At 38.8% G+C, this 18,178-nt stretch overlaps 2 protein-coding genes across 4 annotated transcripts; both read left to right on the top strand.

The window, feature by feature from the left end:
* Positions 1 to 2,833: 2,833 nt before the first annotated feature.
* On the top strand, positions 2,834 to 8,600 carry acmsd (aminocarboxymuconate semialdehyde decarboxylase). The gene is made up of 10 exons (XM_017420639.3): positions 2,834 to 2,979; positions 4,901 to 4,945; positions 5,482 to 5,578; positions 5,811 to 5,860; positions 6,089 to 6,325; positions 6,452 to 6,545; positions 6,744 to 6,839; positions 6,944 to 7,116; positions 7,342 to 7,440; positions 7,650 to 8,600. The coding sequence occupies exons 1-10, from the start codon at positions 2,923 to 2,925 to the stop codon at positions 7,710 to 7,712; spliced, it is 1,011 nt and encodes a 336-aa protein (XP_017276128.1). The 5' UTR covers positions 2,834 to 2,922; the 3' UTR covers positions 7,713 to 8,600.
* A 453-nt stretch (positions 8,601 to 9,053) lies between these two features.
* Positions 9,054 to 17,809, top strand: ccnt2a (cyclin T2a). Of its 3 annotated transcripts, XM_017420743.3 has the most exons (10): positions 9,054 to 9,244; positions 10,048 to 10,129; positions 10,237 to 10,365; positions 10,655 to 10,715; positions 11,239 to 11,301; positions 11,930 to 11,975; positions 14,794 to 14,957; positions 15,102 to 15,172; positions 15,469 to 16,777; positions 16,941 to 17,809. In XM_017420743.3, exons 1-10 carry the CDS (start codon positions 9,087 to 9,089, stop codon positions 17,012 to 17,014), a joined length of 2,157 nt encoding a protein of 718 aa, XP_017276232.1. In that variant the 5' UTR covers positions 9,054 to 9,086; the 3' UTR covers positions 17,015 to 17,809. The 3 variants fall into 3 exon arrangements, 2 of the variants coding, with proteins under 2 accessions (XP_017276232.1, XP_017276231.1); XM_017420742.3 differs by having other exon boundaries at positions 15,469 to 17,809; XR_001808683.3 differs by lacking the exons at positions 15,102 to 15,172; positions 15,469 to 16,777; positions 16,941 to 17,809 and having other exon boundaries at positions 11,930 to 12,369; positions 14,794 to 14,931.
* Positions 17,810 to 18,178: the final 369 nt, after the last annotated feature.

Below are 18,178 nucleotides of genomic sequence, written 5' to 3'. Positions count from 1 at the left end.
TCACCATATTTCCTACTGAATCTTTAAACTATACATTTTTGAAGGCATCAGAAAGCAAATAATCACTGATGGTAAAATCTGATCAAACTGGTATTATAAATCCTTTTAAATCTATGTTGATTATGCTTATTTCCATCAGTTAAAGGGACTCCAGATCAGAGTGTGTGTTTTTAAAACTTGGACTCACATTCTGCCCTCTCATATTGAGCAAACTCAGCAAAACACATTTCATCTATGTTTCATGGTTTTCTTCACTAACAAGGAGTCAAATGAGACAGCGCTGAATATTAACTGTACCTTTTCTCATTAAAGACAAAGGCCAGATGCTTCACAGGGTTTCTCACCAGTTTGAATTTATGTTAAAAAGTTGTCACTCTCACAGCACCAGTGAATGAACTGTCTTCAGTCTCAGAAAGAAAGAAAAGCTCAAACTCACTCATGTCAATTAGCATCATTGCTGTGTTGTTTATTTTTCTTGCTGCTTGTAAATGTCATTGGTTCTTCAGTTCGGTCTGTTGGAATCACTGCAGAACCTGTCTGCAGCAGAGCCGTGACCACATGAAGAGGTAACTCAGGTTGCTCTCAATCATGCATCCTTAGAGGGAAAGGAGTAGAAAAGTGCAAATGGCAGCACACTTCACTCTTCTAATAACAGCCTACTAAGGCTGTCTTTAGTCTAAAAGCTATATTATTGCTTCAGTTGCGGTTATGAGAGATATGCACCCCAGGAGAGCCATCTTTTATCCGGAGCTGCACTTGATTATAGTCCATTAAAATCAGAGTCAGAACTTTTGTAGTTAAAGGTACCGTTACCTGACCATGTTATTTATCAGGATCACTCAGTCATTCGGACCTCTAGAGATTTTTGTTGACAGATGCTTAGATAATCAGACAGGCTCCCTGTGTTTTAGCTTTCACATGTGGGTCAGATATGTAACGGAATATTTGCCTGTTTTATCACAATTTTCTTTCTTTTCAGTCAACAACTCGTCTCCAACAGCTGCAGCCTCTGTGAGATACTACCTTAAAGGAAGAACACTTTAAATGCTGATGTAGATTAAGATCACTATTTGTGACACTGCTTTTTTTTTTTTCTAATTTATTTTTATTCTTTTGAAGCCATTGACAGAACATATTTAGACCTTCGACTGAACCTAGAAGCTGAAGCTGAAACGAGACCAACCGTCTCTGCAGGCTGGTTCCAAGACCGGCTTTAAGTCCCGCCCCCTCCAGGTAAATGACTGAAACAGAGCTGGTGGTAAAATAAAAATATACACCTCAGATAGTTCGTCTCTTACTGTTTCACATAGTTCTTACCTTGCTGTTGTAAGTTTAAATATTTACTTTTCTAACACGTTTAGCTGTAATTACTTAATTCATGCTTAAAAGAAAGGTCATGTGACACCAGAATTATGTAGGGTGGGAGTAGGCAGGACTTAAAGTCCCACACCACAGACTCTGGTCCCAGAAACACAACATGGCAGCTCCTGTAAACTGGGTCGGGCTGGCTTCTATTCCCAACAAGAGAAAGCAGGGACAGCTGATCTATAAAATATACTGTCTGTATTTGAAGCTTTTAAATAAATGATTACTCAAACTATGAGTCGTGCTACTTGGTGGTGTCTTTTCTTTTCAAATAGTTAAAAGTAACTTTATAACTGTGAGTTTCTTGCTCACTGATGAGGCCACCCTAATGAGCTCCTCTGTGACACAGCAGAAAGATGGTCCTTTACCCCGTAATAAAGTCAATATTGTTTTTACCATCACTTCATGGCTTGGTAGCGTCAATAACCATCTCTGTAGAAATGACATCAGACACATGAAATAGCCACTAAGTGGCTGAACAGCATGTGAGAAGCTGAAGAGACGAAGAAAGCTGAACAACTAGTTCTGTCTCATTAAACTATCGTCTAAAGGGCTGCTGGAGTGTTAAATTGCACATTTATCAGTGACAAGGCCTCATTTTGTTTGGCTCTGGATGGATCGATTATGATCAATGACGCTAAGATGGAGACAATTTACTGTAAATTAGCAGAGCGTTATGCAGACTAATGTTATAAACTCAACCTTTTGAGCCTAATCAATGAGAAACACTGTATAAAAATAAATTATATGATAAAAATCAGTTCAAAAACTATAATCTTAGTGTAAAACGTGTGTTTAGGTCATGGTAAAAGGATCACTAAGTTAGGCCTGGCTCACGTCACACCAATGTATTCTTCTGTAAAAGAAGCACTGAGGAAACAGTTTTCTATGAAAGTTAATTTTAGTGAATGAATCAATATATAAATCTACTAACGTTACGATAAAAGCACAATACACTGACAGATGGGCTCATCTGTTTAAACAGAAATGTTCAAATATTTAAGCTGAATATTAGAACAAATAAACACACAAACATTCTGTGTATCACTATAAGACAACAAATTATAAAATCAATGTAGGAAAAAATAAATAAACATTCAAAAATCAGAATATTGAAAGGTTAAATCTTAGTGACAACATTCAGTCTGGTGCTCAGTTTGCATCAAAACTACAGTAAAAGTAAATGAACACTTACTGAACTGAGATCCACAAATAAGTTTGGATTTAAAAAGAAAAAAGTTCAACAAATACCAAATTATTTTTTGTATTTACTCATTCTTTAAAAAATTCTAAAATACTTTGGTGAGTTTAAAAATGTGTCTTTTTTTCTGATGTATTTATTTATATATATATATGTATGTGTTTATTTATTTATTCAGGCCAATCCTTAGCCTCTCCTGTAGTGTTGGCGGTAGATTAAGTAATAAATGACCAGCTCCTCCCGGCAGTCATTCACCTGTCGGTCACTGATCTCAAACTGCACGGAGCCAGTTTTTACACAGCTACTGCAAAGTCCATCAAGCTGCAGACCTGCTCATTTAGTTAGTAAACATAAAGATGAAGATTGATATCCACAATCATATTTTACCAAAGGAATGGCCCGACTTGAAGCAGGTAGGCACTTCATGTTCATGAAGGTTGAAAGAATCTTTTACGACCTGAAGCCTCAGTGTGAAGAGATCCACTCAATCTATTGACAAGGTTTCATGTTGAGTGATTCAGGGTTTATTTTGTTTAAATAGCTCTGTGTCTGTTTTACTTCTGTGGAAGACAGCTTGAGATTAACGGCAGGAACGTAAAATTTATCTGTTTTTCACTGACATGTCAGCATGCGGATTAACAGCTCACTCCATAAATTTGTGCTGGCTATGGATGGTTAAACGTTAATCAATAATCACCGGCCTTGGTTTATCTGATCCAGCTCTTACAGCTCTGTTACTGCCTCGGCCGGCCTCAGCTAATGATTTCCCACAATAGGTTCAGGACGGAGATGAGTTCAACAGCCATCATTTCCACTACAATAGTTCTGCTTCTGGACCTGTGACCTGTCCAGAGACCTAAGCTCTCGCACAGTGACTGCTGGAGATAGACACCAGCTTCCCCTCGACTGAAACAGGAAAAAATAACGTGTAAAAAGGTTCTTTTTTTCATTTAGAAGTCTAAAAGATAAAATAGTTGTAAGTATCTTTGTGTCCCATTCTTGGAACAAAGTGGAGCTCATTCCTGGTGCAGGTGGGACTCCTCTGGGCCACCCCTGGTTTTCAGTCCTGTTTGTGGTGTTCATGGAGAAGAGATCAAGGCTCAGACATGAAGAGAAAGGTGTCTGCTCTCATCTCTGCTGTTTGTAGATGATGTAGTTGTTTAGAAGATGACCTTCAGTGTGTACTGGTGTGATTCTTGGTCAAGTGTAAAGTGGTTCTCAAGTAGACACAGGGGGGAGATTCTTTCTGGTTTGGAGTGAGTCTTTCCCTGAACCTCGATCGAGTGAGAGATGGACTAACGGATCGAGGCTTGTCTGTCGTAATGAGGACACTGTTCTTTTGTCACTCTAGAAAAGAAGTTGGGCTGCAAGCCAAAGATCTTAATTTACTGGTCCATCAACATTCCAACTCGGCATGGATCAGGATCATAAGAACCCTGGATCCATGTGGATGACATAAGCTTGTTTCATTGAGTGTCTGGGCTCAGCCTTAGAAACAGGATGAAGAGTTTGATCATCTGGTAGGAGCTTGGAGAAGAGTTGCTGCTCTTCCTCATCAGAAGGAGTCAGCTGAGGCGGTTCAGACATCTGATTAGGATACCGCTTTGCCTCACTTTGGAGGATATCTGCATGCTCCTCTGGATGGAAACCAGGTCCAGGAGCACCTCAGAGCCCCCAATAAGATCTGGAGAGTGTTGCTGAGGAAAAAGATGTCTGGGTTTCTTTCCTGCTACCTGATTGGTGGACAAAAATCAATGGATGAATTTTTAGAAATAGACGAAAGCTTTCAGGAAAAACAAACATCAAAATACTGTCTCATATTTTGCTGGTGATTGCAAATTATAATTGTAAACTATAATAATAAATGAAAAAGAGCCCTTAAATATGAAACTAAACTTGGACTATCGACTTGGACTACATTGTGTTTAAAGCAGAATAAGCTGTGAAGATAGATTTACACTAACAGAAGAGCATAAATGCATCTCACAGTATAAGAAGGATAAATCTTTTACTGGTGTCAGCTGAGTACACAGTACAGCTGATCTGCTCAGATGCCTTTATTGGCTCATACAGTTGTATTTGTATGCAAAAGCCTGAACAGAAAAGTATTTCACTTTTTATTATTTGGGGAGCTGGAGCAGATGTTGGACAACTGCTGGGCCTCCACAGATGGATCAGTCAATAAAAGACTTTCTTTGTAAAGGTGTGAGCCTTGTTTACATGCAGGTTTTATGATAAGATAAATTACAACACCCAATGTATAATACATGTTTTAAAGTCAGGAATATTTTCAATCTGCATTATTTTTAATCATGTGAGTTTTCTGTTTTGTAGAGATATGGATATGGTGGGTTTGTCCAGCTTCACCATCACTGCAACGTGAGTCACTCATTTTTCTTTGTATATCCTGATAAAACAAGGACACCGGAAGCGTTTCCTGATGTGTGCTTTGCTGAGTGCACAGCAGGATCATGCTTCATACTGGCAGAACACCACCCGATGTGCCTGTCAGCCTCGTCATACATCTGAGGGCCATAAAAAAGCAGCACGGTGCCACTGCATGACTGAGCAATTCACTTTAAACCCATTTGTAACACAATCAAAAGCACTGCAACTGAGCTGATATTTAACCAATGAAAGTTTTAGCATCAAACACTGAGTAAGCTGTAGGAGAAATAATGAAGCATAAAGTTAGATATTGAAACTGGTGATGAATCTTGGTCTAAATATAGATATTTAGGTGTTGATTTGTGTTTGAACAACATTCAAGAGAACTCTGTAAGTGGAGGTTCAGATTCTCTCTGTTAGAAGCATTTTTATTAAGAATCAACTCACTGCTGCCATCATGTGGCGATGTTTTAAAATGTTAATAAAACCTAAAGTGAGTGGTGAAAGGTGCTGGGGTTGTGTTTCAGGGTGAAGCAAAGATGATGAAGGATGGGCAGCTGTTCCGGGTGATTAAGGAAAACTGCTGGGATGCAAACACTCGCATCCGGGACATGAACAAGCACGGTGTGTGACAGGCGTGGTTGCCACAACACTTCCTAGTTTTTGGTCAAGTAGGTGTACAACAGATAGAATCATTTTGAATAAGTAATTATTTGGAAGCTTTAAATGAGTAATTAATTATTATGCTACTAATGTGCACATTAATAAGTTACTAATTAATGCTTAATTTGTTTTCCATAATCTAAACTGTTACCTGGACTTGTCTGAATGTGATGTTTGTGTTCATCATCTGCAGGAGTCACAGTTCAGGCCCTCTCCACTGTTCCTGTGATGTTCAGTTACTGGGTCAGAGCTCACAGCCTTAAACCTAATTTAATTTAAAATAAATCAGATTTTGAGCTTTTCTTGTTTTGTGTTAAAGACCTGAAACCACTCTATGTTTACTGAGCTGAATCTTTACAGTTCTTTTTTTTTTTTTTTTTAAAAAAAGCTGATTTTACCAGGAGTTTCAATAATTATTTTTTAACTTCACATGTATATTTCCATGAATTTAAACATGATTTCTCACTGCAGGCTAAACCTCGTGACACGCTGGATCTCTGTGTCATTTTGAATGACGACTTGGCCCAGATGGTGCGCAGCCACCCCAGGAGGTTTGTGGGTCTGGGCACGCTGCCCATGCAGTCCCCTGACCTGGCTGTGTTGGAAATGACCCGCTGTGTGAAGCAGCTGGGCTTCCCTGGTGTGCAGATCGGATCGCACGTCAACAACTGGGACCTGAATGCATCAGAACTCCTTCCTTTTTACGCTGTGAGACAACATCAGCACATGCATGTCACTAATTCTTTAAAGCTCGTGGCATCTCCTTATGTATAAAGTCGTTTTGGTATTTTTTTGAGAAAAGCTGCTTTATGTGATGCTGTTCTCTTCATGCAGGCAGCCGAGGAGCTGGGCTGCTCCATATTTGTGCACCCGTGGGACATGCAGACAGATGGGAGGATGGCTAAGTATTGGCTACCCTGGTTGGTGGGTGAGGGAGCAGAAACAGATATCGATCCTATGAAAGAAGCTAAAACACAGCCCTGCTTTGTTTCACGATTGATAAAGCTTTGCAGATCAGATCACTGCAACTTGCCATCAATTCCTTTATATATATATTTCCTACACAAATTTATTAGTAATGTGTTACAACTGAAGTGCATTTTTGTCTTATTTTTCAATCTAAAAGGTATGCCAACGGAGACAACCATGGCCATTTGCTCAATGATATTTGGAGGTATCTTTGAGAAATTTCCTAAACTGAAAGTCTGCTTTGCTCATGGAGGTACAGGACAGATTAGATTTTGCAATTAATCAATAAAAAAATAACAAAATAAGCCCCTGGGTGTTCATTTTTGGCCTTAAATGCCTTTGTTCATCTGTTTGTAGGTGGCTCTTTTCCATTCACTGTTGGCAGAATTGAACACGGCCACAAAGTCCGTCCGGACCTGTGTGCCGTCGACAACAAGCTCAGTCCAAAGAAATACCTGGGTTCCTTCTACACGGATTCCTTGGTTCATGATCCGAGCTCCCTGCAGCTGCTCATTGATGTCATCGGAAAAGTAAGCTTGAATTTGTCATTTAATCAACACAAGAGTCAGGTTCTATAATGAACAAGAAAAGCTTTAGTTTGGAGTTTTGTTGTGGGCGGGTGAGAATAACACTTCAGCATCTATTACAGTTCAGCCTTGACCCTGATACGTCGTGGAGTAGGGTTCAACAATAATGGTGGGAAATGCTGTTAATTTGCCCAACATTGTTTGATGTTGTCTGAATCTTATTTTTAGGATAAGGTGATGCTGGGAACAGATTATCCTTTCCCACTCGGTGAGCTGCAGCCTGGATCGCTGATTGAGTCAATGAAGGACTTTGATAACACGCTGAAGGTATTTTTTTCTCCTCCCTTTCATTTAACATAAAGAAACTGAACTCAATCAAACATTGCCAGGTAGAAAAATGCTTTTATTGTTACAAATGAAAGAAAATAGCTAATAAAACTTCTGTTAAAGATTATCCCAATGCTTGAAGATGTACAAAAATGGTCATTTAAAACCACTTTCATGTTCAGTTTGTTGATTTATGTTTTGCTTTGCAGGACAAGTTGCTTGCTGGGAACGCTCTGGAATTTTTGGGACTGAAGCGAGAGCAGTTTGTGTGACATGATCCTCCGCCGTAACTGCTCCAACTCCCACTGATTTAGGCCTTTCACCAACTCAGTAACAAGTTTATATTCAGATGAATTTAAACCTTTTGTATAGCACTGCAGAGGAGGCCCAAATAATTTTACTTCTGTTGATGTAAAGATTCAAAGATTTAAAGGTTCTTGCCTCACTGACTTCATCAGAACGAACTCTCAAGTAGAAACAACTTGGGCTTATATTTTTATGTGCAAGACAACCTTAAATAAAAGTCACTTTCCAATTGTATTATTGCAATTTTGTGCAAATAGGGTTCAGATACAAGCCAATTGCGCTTTATAGGGCTTAGCAGGTACAGTTAAGACACTTTGTGCTTTTGCCCTAATCACACAAAAACAGAAATAATTTCATGTTATTTTCTTTGTTTATGTACTAAAATATAATCTATCAATAATAACCTTTAGTAGTTTAAATTTTCCATGGTTAGCTCATTTTTGTCTCGTCTGTATCCATCTAGGATTAAGCTCAAGCTGAGACACTCATTTCTGTGAACGCTGTGAAACTGACTGGCATTGTAAATCCATTAGGCAATTTGAGTTCAATATTTAATATAATTTATTTAATCCAGCAATGCTCACCTAGTTGGTTAAATTAATAAGTGTGTTTACAGAATTTTGTTTTCAGATATTGTGTTTATTTTTAAAGCAACTTAATGGTCCAATTAGGCTTTAATTTAATTTATACTTAATAAGCTTAAGTTTTGTACAAATGGCACTTAGTTTGAATATTCTTCCAAATATAACTAAATTGAATGTTAAGCTAATAATATGTGAACATATCTGTAAAACATAATGACATAATGCTTATGAGCAGTTATTAAAATAATGGAAATATGTATCATCATGAAACCTGGCAGCTGACTCTTTACTCTGGGATTTCAGATTCATCTCTTCCACAATTTATTAAATCTCTTTAAGTCACAAAAATACCTCCAGGGCTTAGGAGTTTTGCCACAATGATTTAGGATGGAAATAACTGTGACAAAAGCTGCATTTTATATAATTCATGACAATGAAAAAAATGCAGATTTTGTGTTTTTATGCAAATAGTTTCTATAATATTAGTCTTGAATTTAATAGGACTTTGGCAGAGTATAGTAATAGTTAGTAATGCCTTATTTATTAAAAAAAACATTAAAATAAGTTGTTGTTTCCTTTGTGACACAACACCACATAATAAATCATCATAATATCACCCTGGATCTCAAAATAGATGAGCAGCAATGACTGCTATCTGCCACTAGGGGGCAGCAAAGCTCCAACCCGTGCCAAGTTTGTCGGCCAGACACAACGTCACTTCCGCTTTCTCGATGCCGAAGTGATCGTTACAGAGTAATGGCGGCATGCCGGGGCTCTTCGTCGAAATGGTATTTCACCCGGGAGCAACTGGAAAGCACGCCGTCACGCCGCTGTGGAGTAGAACCAGACCGGGAACTCTCCTACCGGCAACAAGCGGCGAACCTGATCCAGGATATGGGTCAAAGGCTCAACGTGTATCCTTTTTTTAAATCAAGCTAAACTGTGGGCAGCTAATCGCTTGTGTGGGCCCCGTTAGCTACCCTAAACTACAGGCGAACTTAGGAAGCAACGCCGTTTTAGTTCAATAATGTTGTTTTTATTGTAGTTAACATTCTGTTGTGCTTATAAAATATTACAGCTTAAATCTTAATAAACGATTTTAGTGTGGCTATGCGCTAGTTTAGCATGCTAGCTCTGTTAGCGTCTGAAAGGCCACCAGCCGGGCGGGTTTCTAGGTTTCGATTGAAACTACAAATGCGCTGTTAGTGTAAAACTAGGCGTTTACAAATAACCATTACCCTCATATTTCCGCTATTAAGTTAAATAATTGCTGTGCTTTCTGTTTAAAGGCATGTCAGCGTGCTAAAGTCAGCAATGGTGCTTGAGGCAAACAGTTGCGTACTTTTTGTACTTTTGGCTCAGCAGTAAACTTTACTCTAATAGCCCATCTGTGGCACGTGTTTGCTTTATGCAATCTGTGAGCTCGGGCAGCATGAGGGTGTCTTGACTATTTTAAAGTGCTTAAATCCTATTGCGGTCTTTTAAAGGTTTAAAAATGCGTTTGAGTTTGTAATAAAATGCTTAAGCCGCAGACACTTTGTGATTTTTGAGCACTTAATACAGTAGCTACTAACTAGCAGGAGGAATAGAAGGGCTTCAGTTCCTTTAAAAATGATTAAAGTGTGTAAATTTGACTTTTGAGAATAGTTTAAGACCCTTGTTTGTTTTTTATTTTTCCACACCTAAGATACAAAACCTTCCTTGACCTCTCCTCCAGCTCTCAATTAACAATAAACACAGCGATTGTTTACATGCATAGGTTTTATATGCAACATTCTTTCACCAAATTCCATAGGAATGTAAGTATACCGAGATAAGATTGTGCCACTACTTGTTGGTCACTCTGACAGAAATATATGTACATGTAAATTGGGTATTTTCTAAAATCTTGGTGTGTTTTTTGCAGATAATATCTCCAACCACCTTGTTTTTGGCTGCAAAAGTGGAAGAGCAACCCCGTAAGCTTGAACATGTGATCAAAGTTGCACATGCTTGCTTAAATCCACAGGAAGCTCCTCTAGACACAAAAAGTAATGTAAGTTTGGGTATACCAGGATACTGTAAGGTTGAAAGTTGTTTTTTTCCCTCTGTGGTCATGTTTTCACCCTTGTATAAATGGCTGTGACCCCATTCTGCTGCCTTGCTTACGGGGTCTTATTGTCCTGCCCTGGCTTGCAGTTGGTGTGTACCAAACACCCACTCATACCAAGACTCGAATTAATACTAGACTGAGTCTGTGTTTGGCCATTTTAAATCACTTGTTAGGGGTATAGATTAATAGACTCATTACAATTGTGTTGTAATGACTGTCTATCAAACTTTAGGCATACCTCCAGCAAGCTCAAGAGCTGGTGATACTTGAATCCATTGTGCTGCAGACCCTGGGTAAGTAATGGTGGAGTGGATGACTTGAGAGAGCTTTGTTTATACTGATGATGATTTCTGGTTAATGGTTACAAAGAAAGGTTTACTGTAATTGGTTATTAAATTTATTTATCACAGCCTTTTTACTGAAATGTTTTATCATGTACTCTGCTATCTTGTCATTTTTGATTGAGTCGTGTAAAGGTGATATGTTATTTTCTTGAAGTCAGTGTTAGTTGAGAAATGTAATATTTTTATGAGGCTATAAAAGATTATTTTACAAATGCTGCCTCCACTTCACATTTGCAACATTTTCATACACATTTGACTCAATTAAAAACTTAGACGATTCTGTCCTCCATTTTTAAAATGATTGAGAGACATGAAATAATTGACTGCCAAGTTCGTATTTAATGTGTAAATGCTTAAGAAAACGAGTCTGTAGTTTAAGTGAGGGCTCTGATTGTTGGTTGCAATCCTAAAATGACATGTCACCTCTCAACTGTGTCTGTGTTGAACTCACCTGTTATGTATTTTGTTCCAGGCTTTGAAATTACTATTGATCACCCACACACTGATGTGGTGAAATGTACCCAGCTAGTGCGAGGTAGAGGCTTCCTTCTTTGCTCTTGTTTGTCCCACCTCAAATGTGGGTGGGGATAAGGGTGAAAACCATGCTGATTTATTGGTCTCCTGACCACAAATACTTTTTGATCTCCTGCTGAGTTTGTTGTATGACGTAAAGAATTGCCAATGCCTGTTGGGCCAAGACAAACTGATTTTTGAACATTTCGACCGTCACTGCTTTATCAGAACATTACTCATAATCACAGAACTGAAAGAACACCCTTTTTATGTAATAATGTTTTTGCTTTTAGCTGCGCTTGTTTTTCAAAGCACCTTCTGAGACAGTCGTCTTTTTGTTGATCACGTCTTGCGGTCATTAAAAAGATGTTTTCCAAATTTTGAAATTAAAAATGTTTTTTCAAATTCCATGCTTGTAAAATGAATGCTTCTTTTTATTATTACGCAACAGCTTTTGTCAACTTACATCAGTAGTTTTTAATCCCTCTATTTTGGTTTTAGTGTAAATTCTGATTTTTAGCCTTGGCCTAGTTAGTGCATTGGAAATTAGTTTGAAATTGGAACATTTAAGTTAAAGTACTTTGATTTATGGCAATTATAATAATTTTCCCTCTTTCTGTCTTTGTGCTTTTTTTGTTTCCTTTCTACAGCAAGCAAGGATCTGGCACAGACTTCCTATTTCATGGCTACCAACAGGTTGTTATCCTGCCCCTCCTTTATTGCACTTTGACTGCACACCATAGCTTCCTGTAATGCAGGGTACCCTTTCAGTGTCCAACGGGCCCTACTTGCACTGGTGGTTGTTGGGACGCTTGCCTCCTCCCCTCAGCTCCCCTCCTTTTCTCAGAGGTAGCGGGACACGGTGGCTTGTAGCGTTACCAGCCCCAGTTGCGGTGCGGTGTATTGTACAAGGGACCACGTGTTGGCACAGATGGGTTGAATGCAAAATGCGAAGTGTAGTGGTGCGCTTGAAAACCACACGTTTGTTCGGTTGCGAAAAAGTGCATAATTCTAAAAAAAGACACTCTGGTAGCCTGAATATCAGCTAAAGATTTCACAGATGTAAACATTTCTCGTAGAGGTCTTTCCGGTAAGTACTGCAGATAAATCTTTGACGTTTTACTTTGTTCAAAATGCATAATTTTTCAAAATATTGTTCAGCTTTTGTAGTCATTGCTTGTTGTTAAACAGATAACTTTTTTCTAGCCCTACACTACTTTTGATACATTTGCTATTAGAAAATCAAGAAATAATAAAATTAAAATCTCTTAAGGACCTTTAGGGTATTAGGCTTTTATCTTTTAGCAGGAGTTGGTCTAATGTAGCTGTGCCATGCCATGCAGAGATAACACAGATTTCCATTACAGCCTTGGGGGGGGGGGTTGATTTTAGTTTTTACTTTCCTGTCGTATTGTCGACTATTAGCAGACATTGTTTTTATTATTCTAGTGCAAGTGGACGTGCTGTTGGGTCTGCTGCTTTGTTGTAACACTTCTCAACAACACCCGGTCAGTTCTAGTAACATTTGTGTCACTTTGAGGGACAGACACTTGTAGGCATGAGTGTTTATTTGGCTTGTGAGTAGTTAGATGAACATGTTATTAAATAAACTTCCTAATCTATAAGCAGTATCATAGAATCGTTTTGTTCTTCGTGACATTAAAGTTACATGAACAGGAGAAAATTGTGGGGGAAAAAACCATTTAAAGGTGCAAGTTTTATTTCGTTCTTTTTTTGTTTTTTTTCCTGAATCTTGTGTTTTTGAGGTAAACTACCGTTTTCACCAAAAAAAGTATTTAAACTATTTGTGGATGATGATTCTCTTCGCCATAGAAAACAAGCTCACACTCTGCTGCTTGTGTGGAGTTGGTCCTTCATTGTGGCCCAGGATGAATTTATGTTCAGATTACACAATGGTTGTATATAAACGTGTCTCTGAATTATTCACTGAATCTGAACCATTCTGGACATGTCCACAGTTCCCATCTACATTTATCTCTTTCTGCTTGTGATCCAATTACCTGGGATTTATGTTAGTGCCAGGTATGAACAAAGGCAACACACAGGCTAAAAGCTTTTATCACATAAATGGCATGGCACGGCTCAATAATATCCCTTTTACTGGTTTTACCAAACCTAAATTCTGTAGAACTGATCTAGTTATCGAATAGGTTTGGTTAGTTCCTCTAAAACAAGGACAAACTTTCTGTAATACCTAATTTACTGGAATAACTGGCTCCTTTAAGGGTTTGGTTAGAGTAGGTGGTGGAAAGGCACTATTTACGATCATTCACAATTTGGTGTAGTGGACGGTGAATAATAAGTAAATCTGCTGTGAACTTATGACTCAGGCAGAATAGAACTTTATTTTTGTTGTAGACTCTTATATTTTGGATGGAATTCCCTTACCATAGAATAAAAAAAATCTGTGAAACCAACAACAATAACTTTGTTTATTGTTATAGTTATCTGACCACCAGACTTCAGGTTTTGTTCTCATCTTACTGTTTATGTCCATTCCTACCAAATGTGTTACTTAAATCATAGTTTTACATTGTGGTCATTTTATCCAGCCATATGCTCATGTACAGCTGCTTATTCTAAATCCAATATGGACATGGTTCCCAGAGAATCATAAAGCTGTTTTATCAGCTCCCCGACCAAATGTTCAGGGTTAGGATTGATCATTACTGAACAGAATCTCTGCTTTTTAATCCAACCATCAAACTTCAGCAGATCATTTGTAGCTGGTCTTTAGTTGGTAGTTTCTTTAGCTTGAAGTTCAGCATACTCAAGTTTGAAATAGTTTGTTTGTGGTCTTAGTCTCTTAAAAGATAAAAAGTTATAGTTTAAAAACAAAAACTTGGTGCTTATGTAACTGTTGTTTGTTTCACCAAAGGTAAACTAAATCTCAGTAGTTTGGAATTACTTTAGTAAACACTCCTGGATGTAACGTTGCCGTTTCCATTGTGGTTTCTGCCTGAATTACATTGTTGAATTAAGGTTCAGGTTTTGCAGGACAGTGTTACATGTTAGGACTGCTAAGTTGCTACTTTATTTTAGGTCTTTTTTTCTCTATTTGAACATAGTTGACAGAAGTAAAGGTGATGCTGAAGGGATCGAAGGAGAAGCTCTTTATCTGATAACTGTATGATCATTTAAATGACTTCATGGTCGGCGTGTTTCACAGATGGGAGAAGTCACCTAATAATAAACCCAAGTTATTCTAATTTTTTCTTGTCCTGTAGTTAAACAGTATGACTCTCTAGTTTTTAAAGATCACATGTATTGGCTGTAATTTATTTATTAATTACTGTTGTTTAGTCATTTATTATATTTGCAGACTCAAATCTTTTTTATATTATTGCTACAGATTTGGATCTCAAGCTAACGGTTTATTAAAACTGTCTGCTCCCTTTTGTGTTCTTTGTTTTTTTTTTTCTCCACATGTGGGATGGATTATGACCTCCACTGGCCTGAATGATTCCCTCATGTGTCCTTGCACGTCCTACAGTCTGCACCTCACTACCTTCTGCCTCCAGTACAAGCCCACAGTGATTGCTTGTGTATGCATACATTTGGCCTGCAAGTGGTCCAACTGGGAGATTCCAGTTTCTACTGATGGGAAACATTGGTGGGAGTACGTAGACAACTCTGTCACTCTGGAGCTGCTTGATGGTGAGGACACTTTACCACAATAAAACATTTTTCATCTTTCTTTTCCTTTAGTATAGCTGTTGTTTATGAAAAATATTTCATATGTTAATGAGAGCATAAGTTGCATCATGTGAATTTGACAGTTTTTATACTTTGCACTTTCAGAGCTGACCCATGAGTTTCTGCAGATTCTGGAGAAGACTCCAAGCAGGTTAAAGAGGATACGGAACTGGAGGGTAAACAACATGCTGCTTTTAGTTCAGATATTCTAGTTCATTTTGTTTATTTTTTTAATTGATACATGCATTAGATGATTGGCTTTTTGTAAACCAGAAATGACACAGATTTCATAATACAATTTAAAAAATAATTTAAAAAAAAACTATCTTAAAGTTCTGTCATTGGCACATGTTAATATTACAAATACTTCAGCCTTTGTTAATGCATTTTTTTGTTTTTTGCTATTTTAGTAGCATTAAACAATTTTTTAAAAAAAAATCATCACGCCCTTACACATCTCTCTGTCGTTTAGGCAACACAAGCTGCCAAAAAGCCCAAATCTGAACCCACTCAGTCAGCAGACAACTCATTTATTGGGCCTTCGTTGCTTCAGGACCACTGTGATGTCTTACTTTCTGGATCCTCTTCATCCAACTTAGCTTTGTCCAAAGCAGGCTTCTCTGTACCCATGCCTGGCAATTCCAGAGGAGTCCCCTTTTCTCTGGACACCATCACTGCCACCTACAACCCTGCTAGCCACAGTGAATGGCCTCAAGGTAACCAGAGCCAAGCTGGGTACCCTTCCACCTGTATAAAACAGGAACCTACCATCATCCCTGTCCAAGAACCATTGCTGACTTTGCAGGCTTCCACTTCCTCTTTGCTCCAGCATCCACCGCCTTACAGAACTGAAAAAACTGTAGATTTAAATCTTGTCAAACAAGAACAGAAAGAGTCTGGTGAGAGTGGACTGAGCAAGCATCACCCAACACCTCAGTCTGTCTACCCTCTGCCGGTTCAATTTCCTCAGCAACAACCTTCAGTTCAGAAGCTGACTTTAGACAAATATAGAGAAAAACATTCTGCAGAGGTGACTGTCCCTGTCCATAAGCGAAGGCAGGAGCTTCATGGAGGACTAATGGACTGTGACATGAAAGGGGATTTGACCTCTTCTTCCACCTATGCATCTTCCAACATTACCCAAGTAGATCATAGAAAACATGTTCAGCCCCACCAAAGCTCCCATGGTGGGAATATCACAGCTTCCCCAATGAAAATGAAAGTCCCTTCCTCTTCAGTTTTGGGTCAAGATCGACGCCATCATGGTGACAAACGGGACAAAAGCTCTCTTAAAGTTCGTCTGGCTGTTCCTGGGTCCAGTGGAATTTCCCAACAAGAGAAAAGTGGGCAACCGAGCAAAGATGAGCTCAAGATGAAGATAAAAGTGTCGTCATCAGAGCGCCACAGCTCATCGGATGAAGGCATGACGGCCAACAACAACAAGACTAAACATTCCAGCCCGCTGGTGAGCAAAGAGAAACACCGCAGCACCGAGCACAACCTCCATCGTCCCCACAAGCACAGTCACCCCCCCACACACAGTGGCAATGGTCGAGGAGGCACAGAGGGCCCAGGGGGTGCTGTGGGTCTGCTGCGCGGTCCTCCAGGGTTGGTCCCTATGGAAGCAACAACACTTAGTCATCCTGTCTCCACTTCTTTGACTTCATCATCACGCAAGAGGCCATACCCTGAGGCCAGCTACAACCACCATCTTTCATCCTCATCCTCGAGCTCTTGTTCTAAAGTGAACAAAATCTCCAAAGGTGGTGCTGGTGCTGCAGGTACTTTATCCTTTTCTTCCCCTTTGTCTCCTTGCTCTTCTCCTGTACTGCCATGTGTGTCATCTGACTCACAGCACTGTGGCTAACTTCCCTCCCACTTTCCTTCTCCTCCTCTTTATTCTTGTTTCTCCTCCTCCTCCTCCTCCCCTCCTGTCGTACCCAGGTGGGCTGCGGACCTCTCAGCAGTTTCCTCCTCCTAGTGAATCGTCACATGAGGTGGGAGAGCAGAGACACTGAGTCTACCACTCTGCAGCTATGTCCAGCACAAGGAAATGGCAAGAAACTACCCTCAGCTCAGAATTTAAAGACTATGCTCACCTTCTTGTCAAGTGCCCTAAGAAACATAACTTTGTGATGATAAACCCTTTACTGAAAAGCAGAAAAGCGTTCTGCAAAAAAAAAGTATTGTTGGACTTCTCAGTTTCTGAGAGACAAGCTAGATGAATACTTATGCTTCCTGTCTCACCTCGGAGCTGTGATGTTCAGTCCTGTGTTTGTTGGTGTCGAATTGCTGCTTGATTATCCTTTTCTCCTCAAATGGGTGGAAGAATGCAAACATGGATGTGTGCGATGGGGAAAAAAGTCCCTTTTTCAATATGTAAAACCTCCATATGGGAAAATAATTTTTACAAGTTCTATAAAAGCATGGAAGATGCACTTTTTCAGTTTCATCTTTTTTTTTTAAACTAATAATTTAAATAATTCACTTGTGTGATTGTATGGAAGAAGTTAATGGCCAGCAGTTCATTTCTGTTTGCTGGCATTCCATTGAATCCTGTTGATGGATGCAATTTTTTCTTTCATGTAAAGTTTCATCTCCTTACTTTTTTTTCGTTTTGTTTCTTTTTACACTAAAATACTGTGCATTTGATTTGCATGTTTCAGTCTTCAAAGGGATTTAAAAGGATGGTTGTTGCTGTTTACAAATAATGGAGATAAATGTACATACATTTTTGTATGTTAAAAGAAAAAGCTATTCCATGACTACTCAGGTTTGGAGCTGCTTGTAATTATAACAAAATAACTATAAAATCTGTGAGTTGTTATTTTTTGCTGATCAGTGGATTGGGCATCATCGGGGAAATGGTTGAAGAACTCCAGTGAGTTTCTTACAGATTTTCTGTAGATTGGTGGTACAATTTAGGTTTTCATTGCAGGAAATTTAGTTGATTCCAGTCGCCACAGACTCATTAATCACCAACTTATCACAGCAATGAGAGTGAGTTAATCTGTACCAAAAAGTTTTAACCTTCAAGTAGAAGGCTTAAATCCAAACGTTGTGCCTCAAAAAGGAAAGACCGTATTTCTAATGTACTCCTATGGTTACATGAGGTGAGGCTGTAGCCCATGTCAGTACATATTTAAGTGTTATCTGTTATTAACTGAGTAAACAAAGGGAAA

The sequence above is a fragment of the Kryptolebias marmoratus genome, linkage group LG6, assembly GCF_001649575.2.
Source record: "Kryptolebias marmoratus isolate JLee-2015 linkage group LG6, ASM164957v2, whole genome shotgun sequence".
In the NCBI taxonomy this organism is placed as follows: domain Eukaryota; kingdom Metazoa; phylum Chordata; class Actinopteri; order Cyprinodontiformes; family Rivulidae; genus Kryptolebias; species Kryptolebias marmoratus.
The sequence above is the reverse complement of the archived record's forward strand: the minus strand, read 5'-3'. Positions and strand labels throughout refer to the sequence as shown.

What these genes read in the sequence shown, in the direction of transcription:
- acmsd (XM_017420639.3), top strand. Translation starts at nt 2,923, where the DNA reads ATGAAGATTGATATCCACAATCATATTTTACCAAAGGAATGGCCCGAC. An exon ending in AGTCTGCTTTGCTCATGGAG is followed by an intron (nt 6,840 to 6,943) that starts GTACAGGACAGA and finishes ATCTGTTTGTAG; the next exon opens with GTGGCTCTTTTCCATTCACT. An exon ending in TCATTGATGTCATCGGAAAA is followed by an intron (nt 7,117 to 7,341) that starts GTAAGCTTGAAT and finishes TCTTATTTTTAG; the next exon opens with GATAAGGTGATGCTGGGAAC.
- ccnt2a (XM_017420742.3), top strand. Translation starts at nt 9,087, where the DNA reads ATGGCGGCATGCCGGGGCTCTTCGTCGAAATGGTATTTCACCCGGGAG. An exon ending in ATGGGTCAAAGGCTCAACGT is followed by an intron (nt 9,245 to 10,047) that starts GTATCCTTTTTT and finishes CCTCTCCTCCAG; the next exon opens with CTCTCAATTAACAATAAACA. An exon ending in CACTCTGGAGCTGCTTGATG is followed by an intron (nt 14,958 to 15,101) that starts GTGAGGACACTT and finishes TTGCACTTTCAG; the next exon opens with AGCTGACCCATGAGTTTCTG.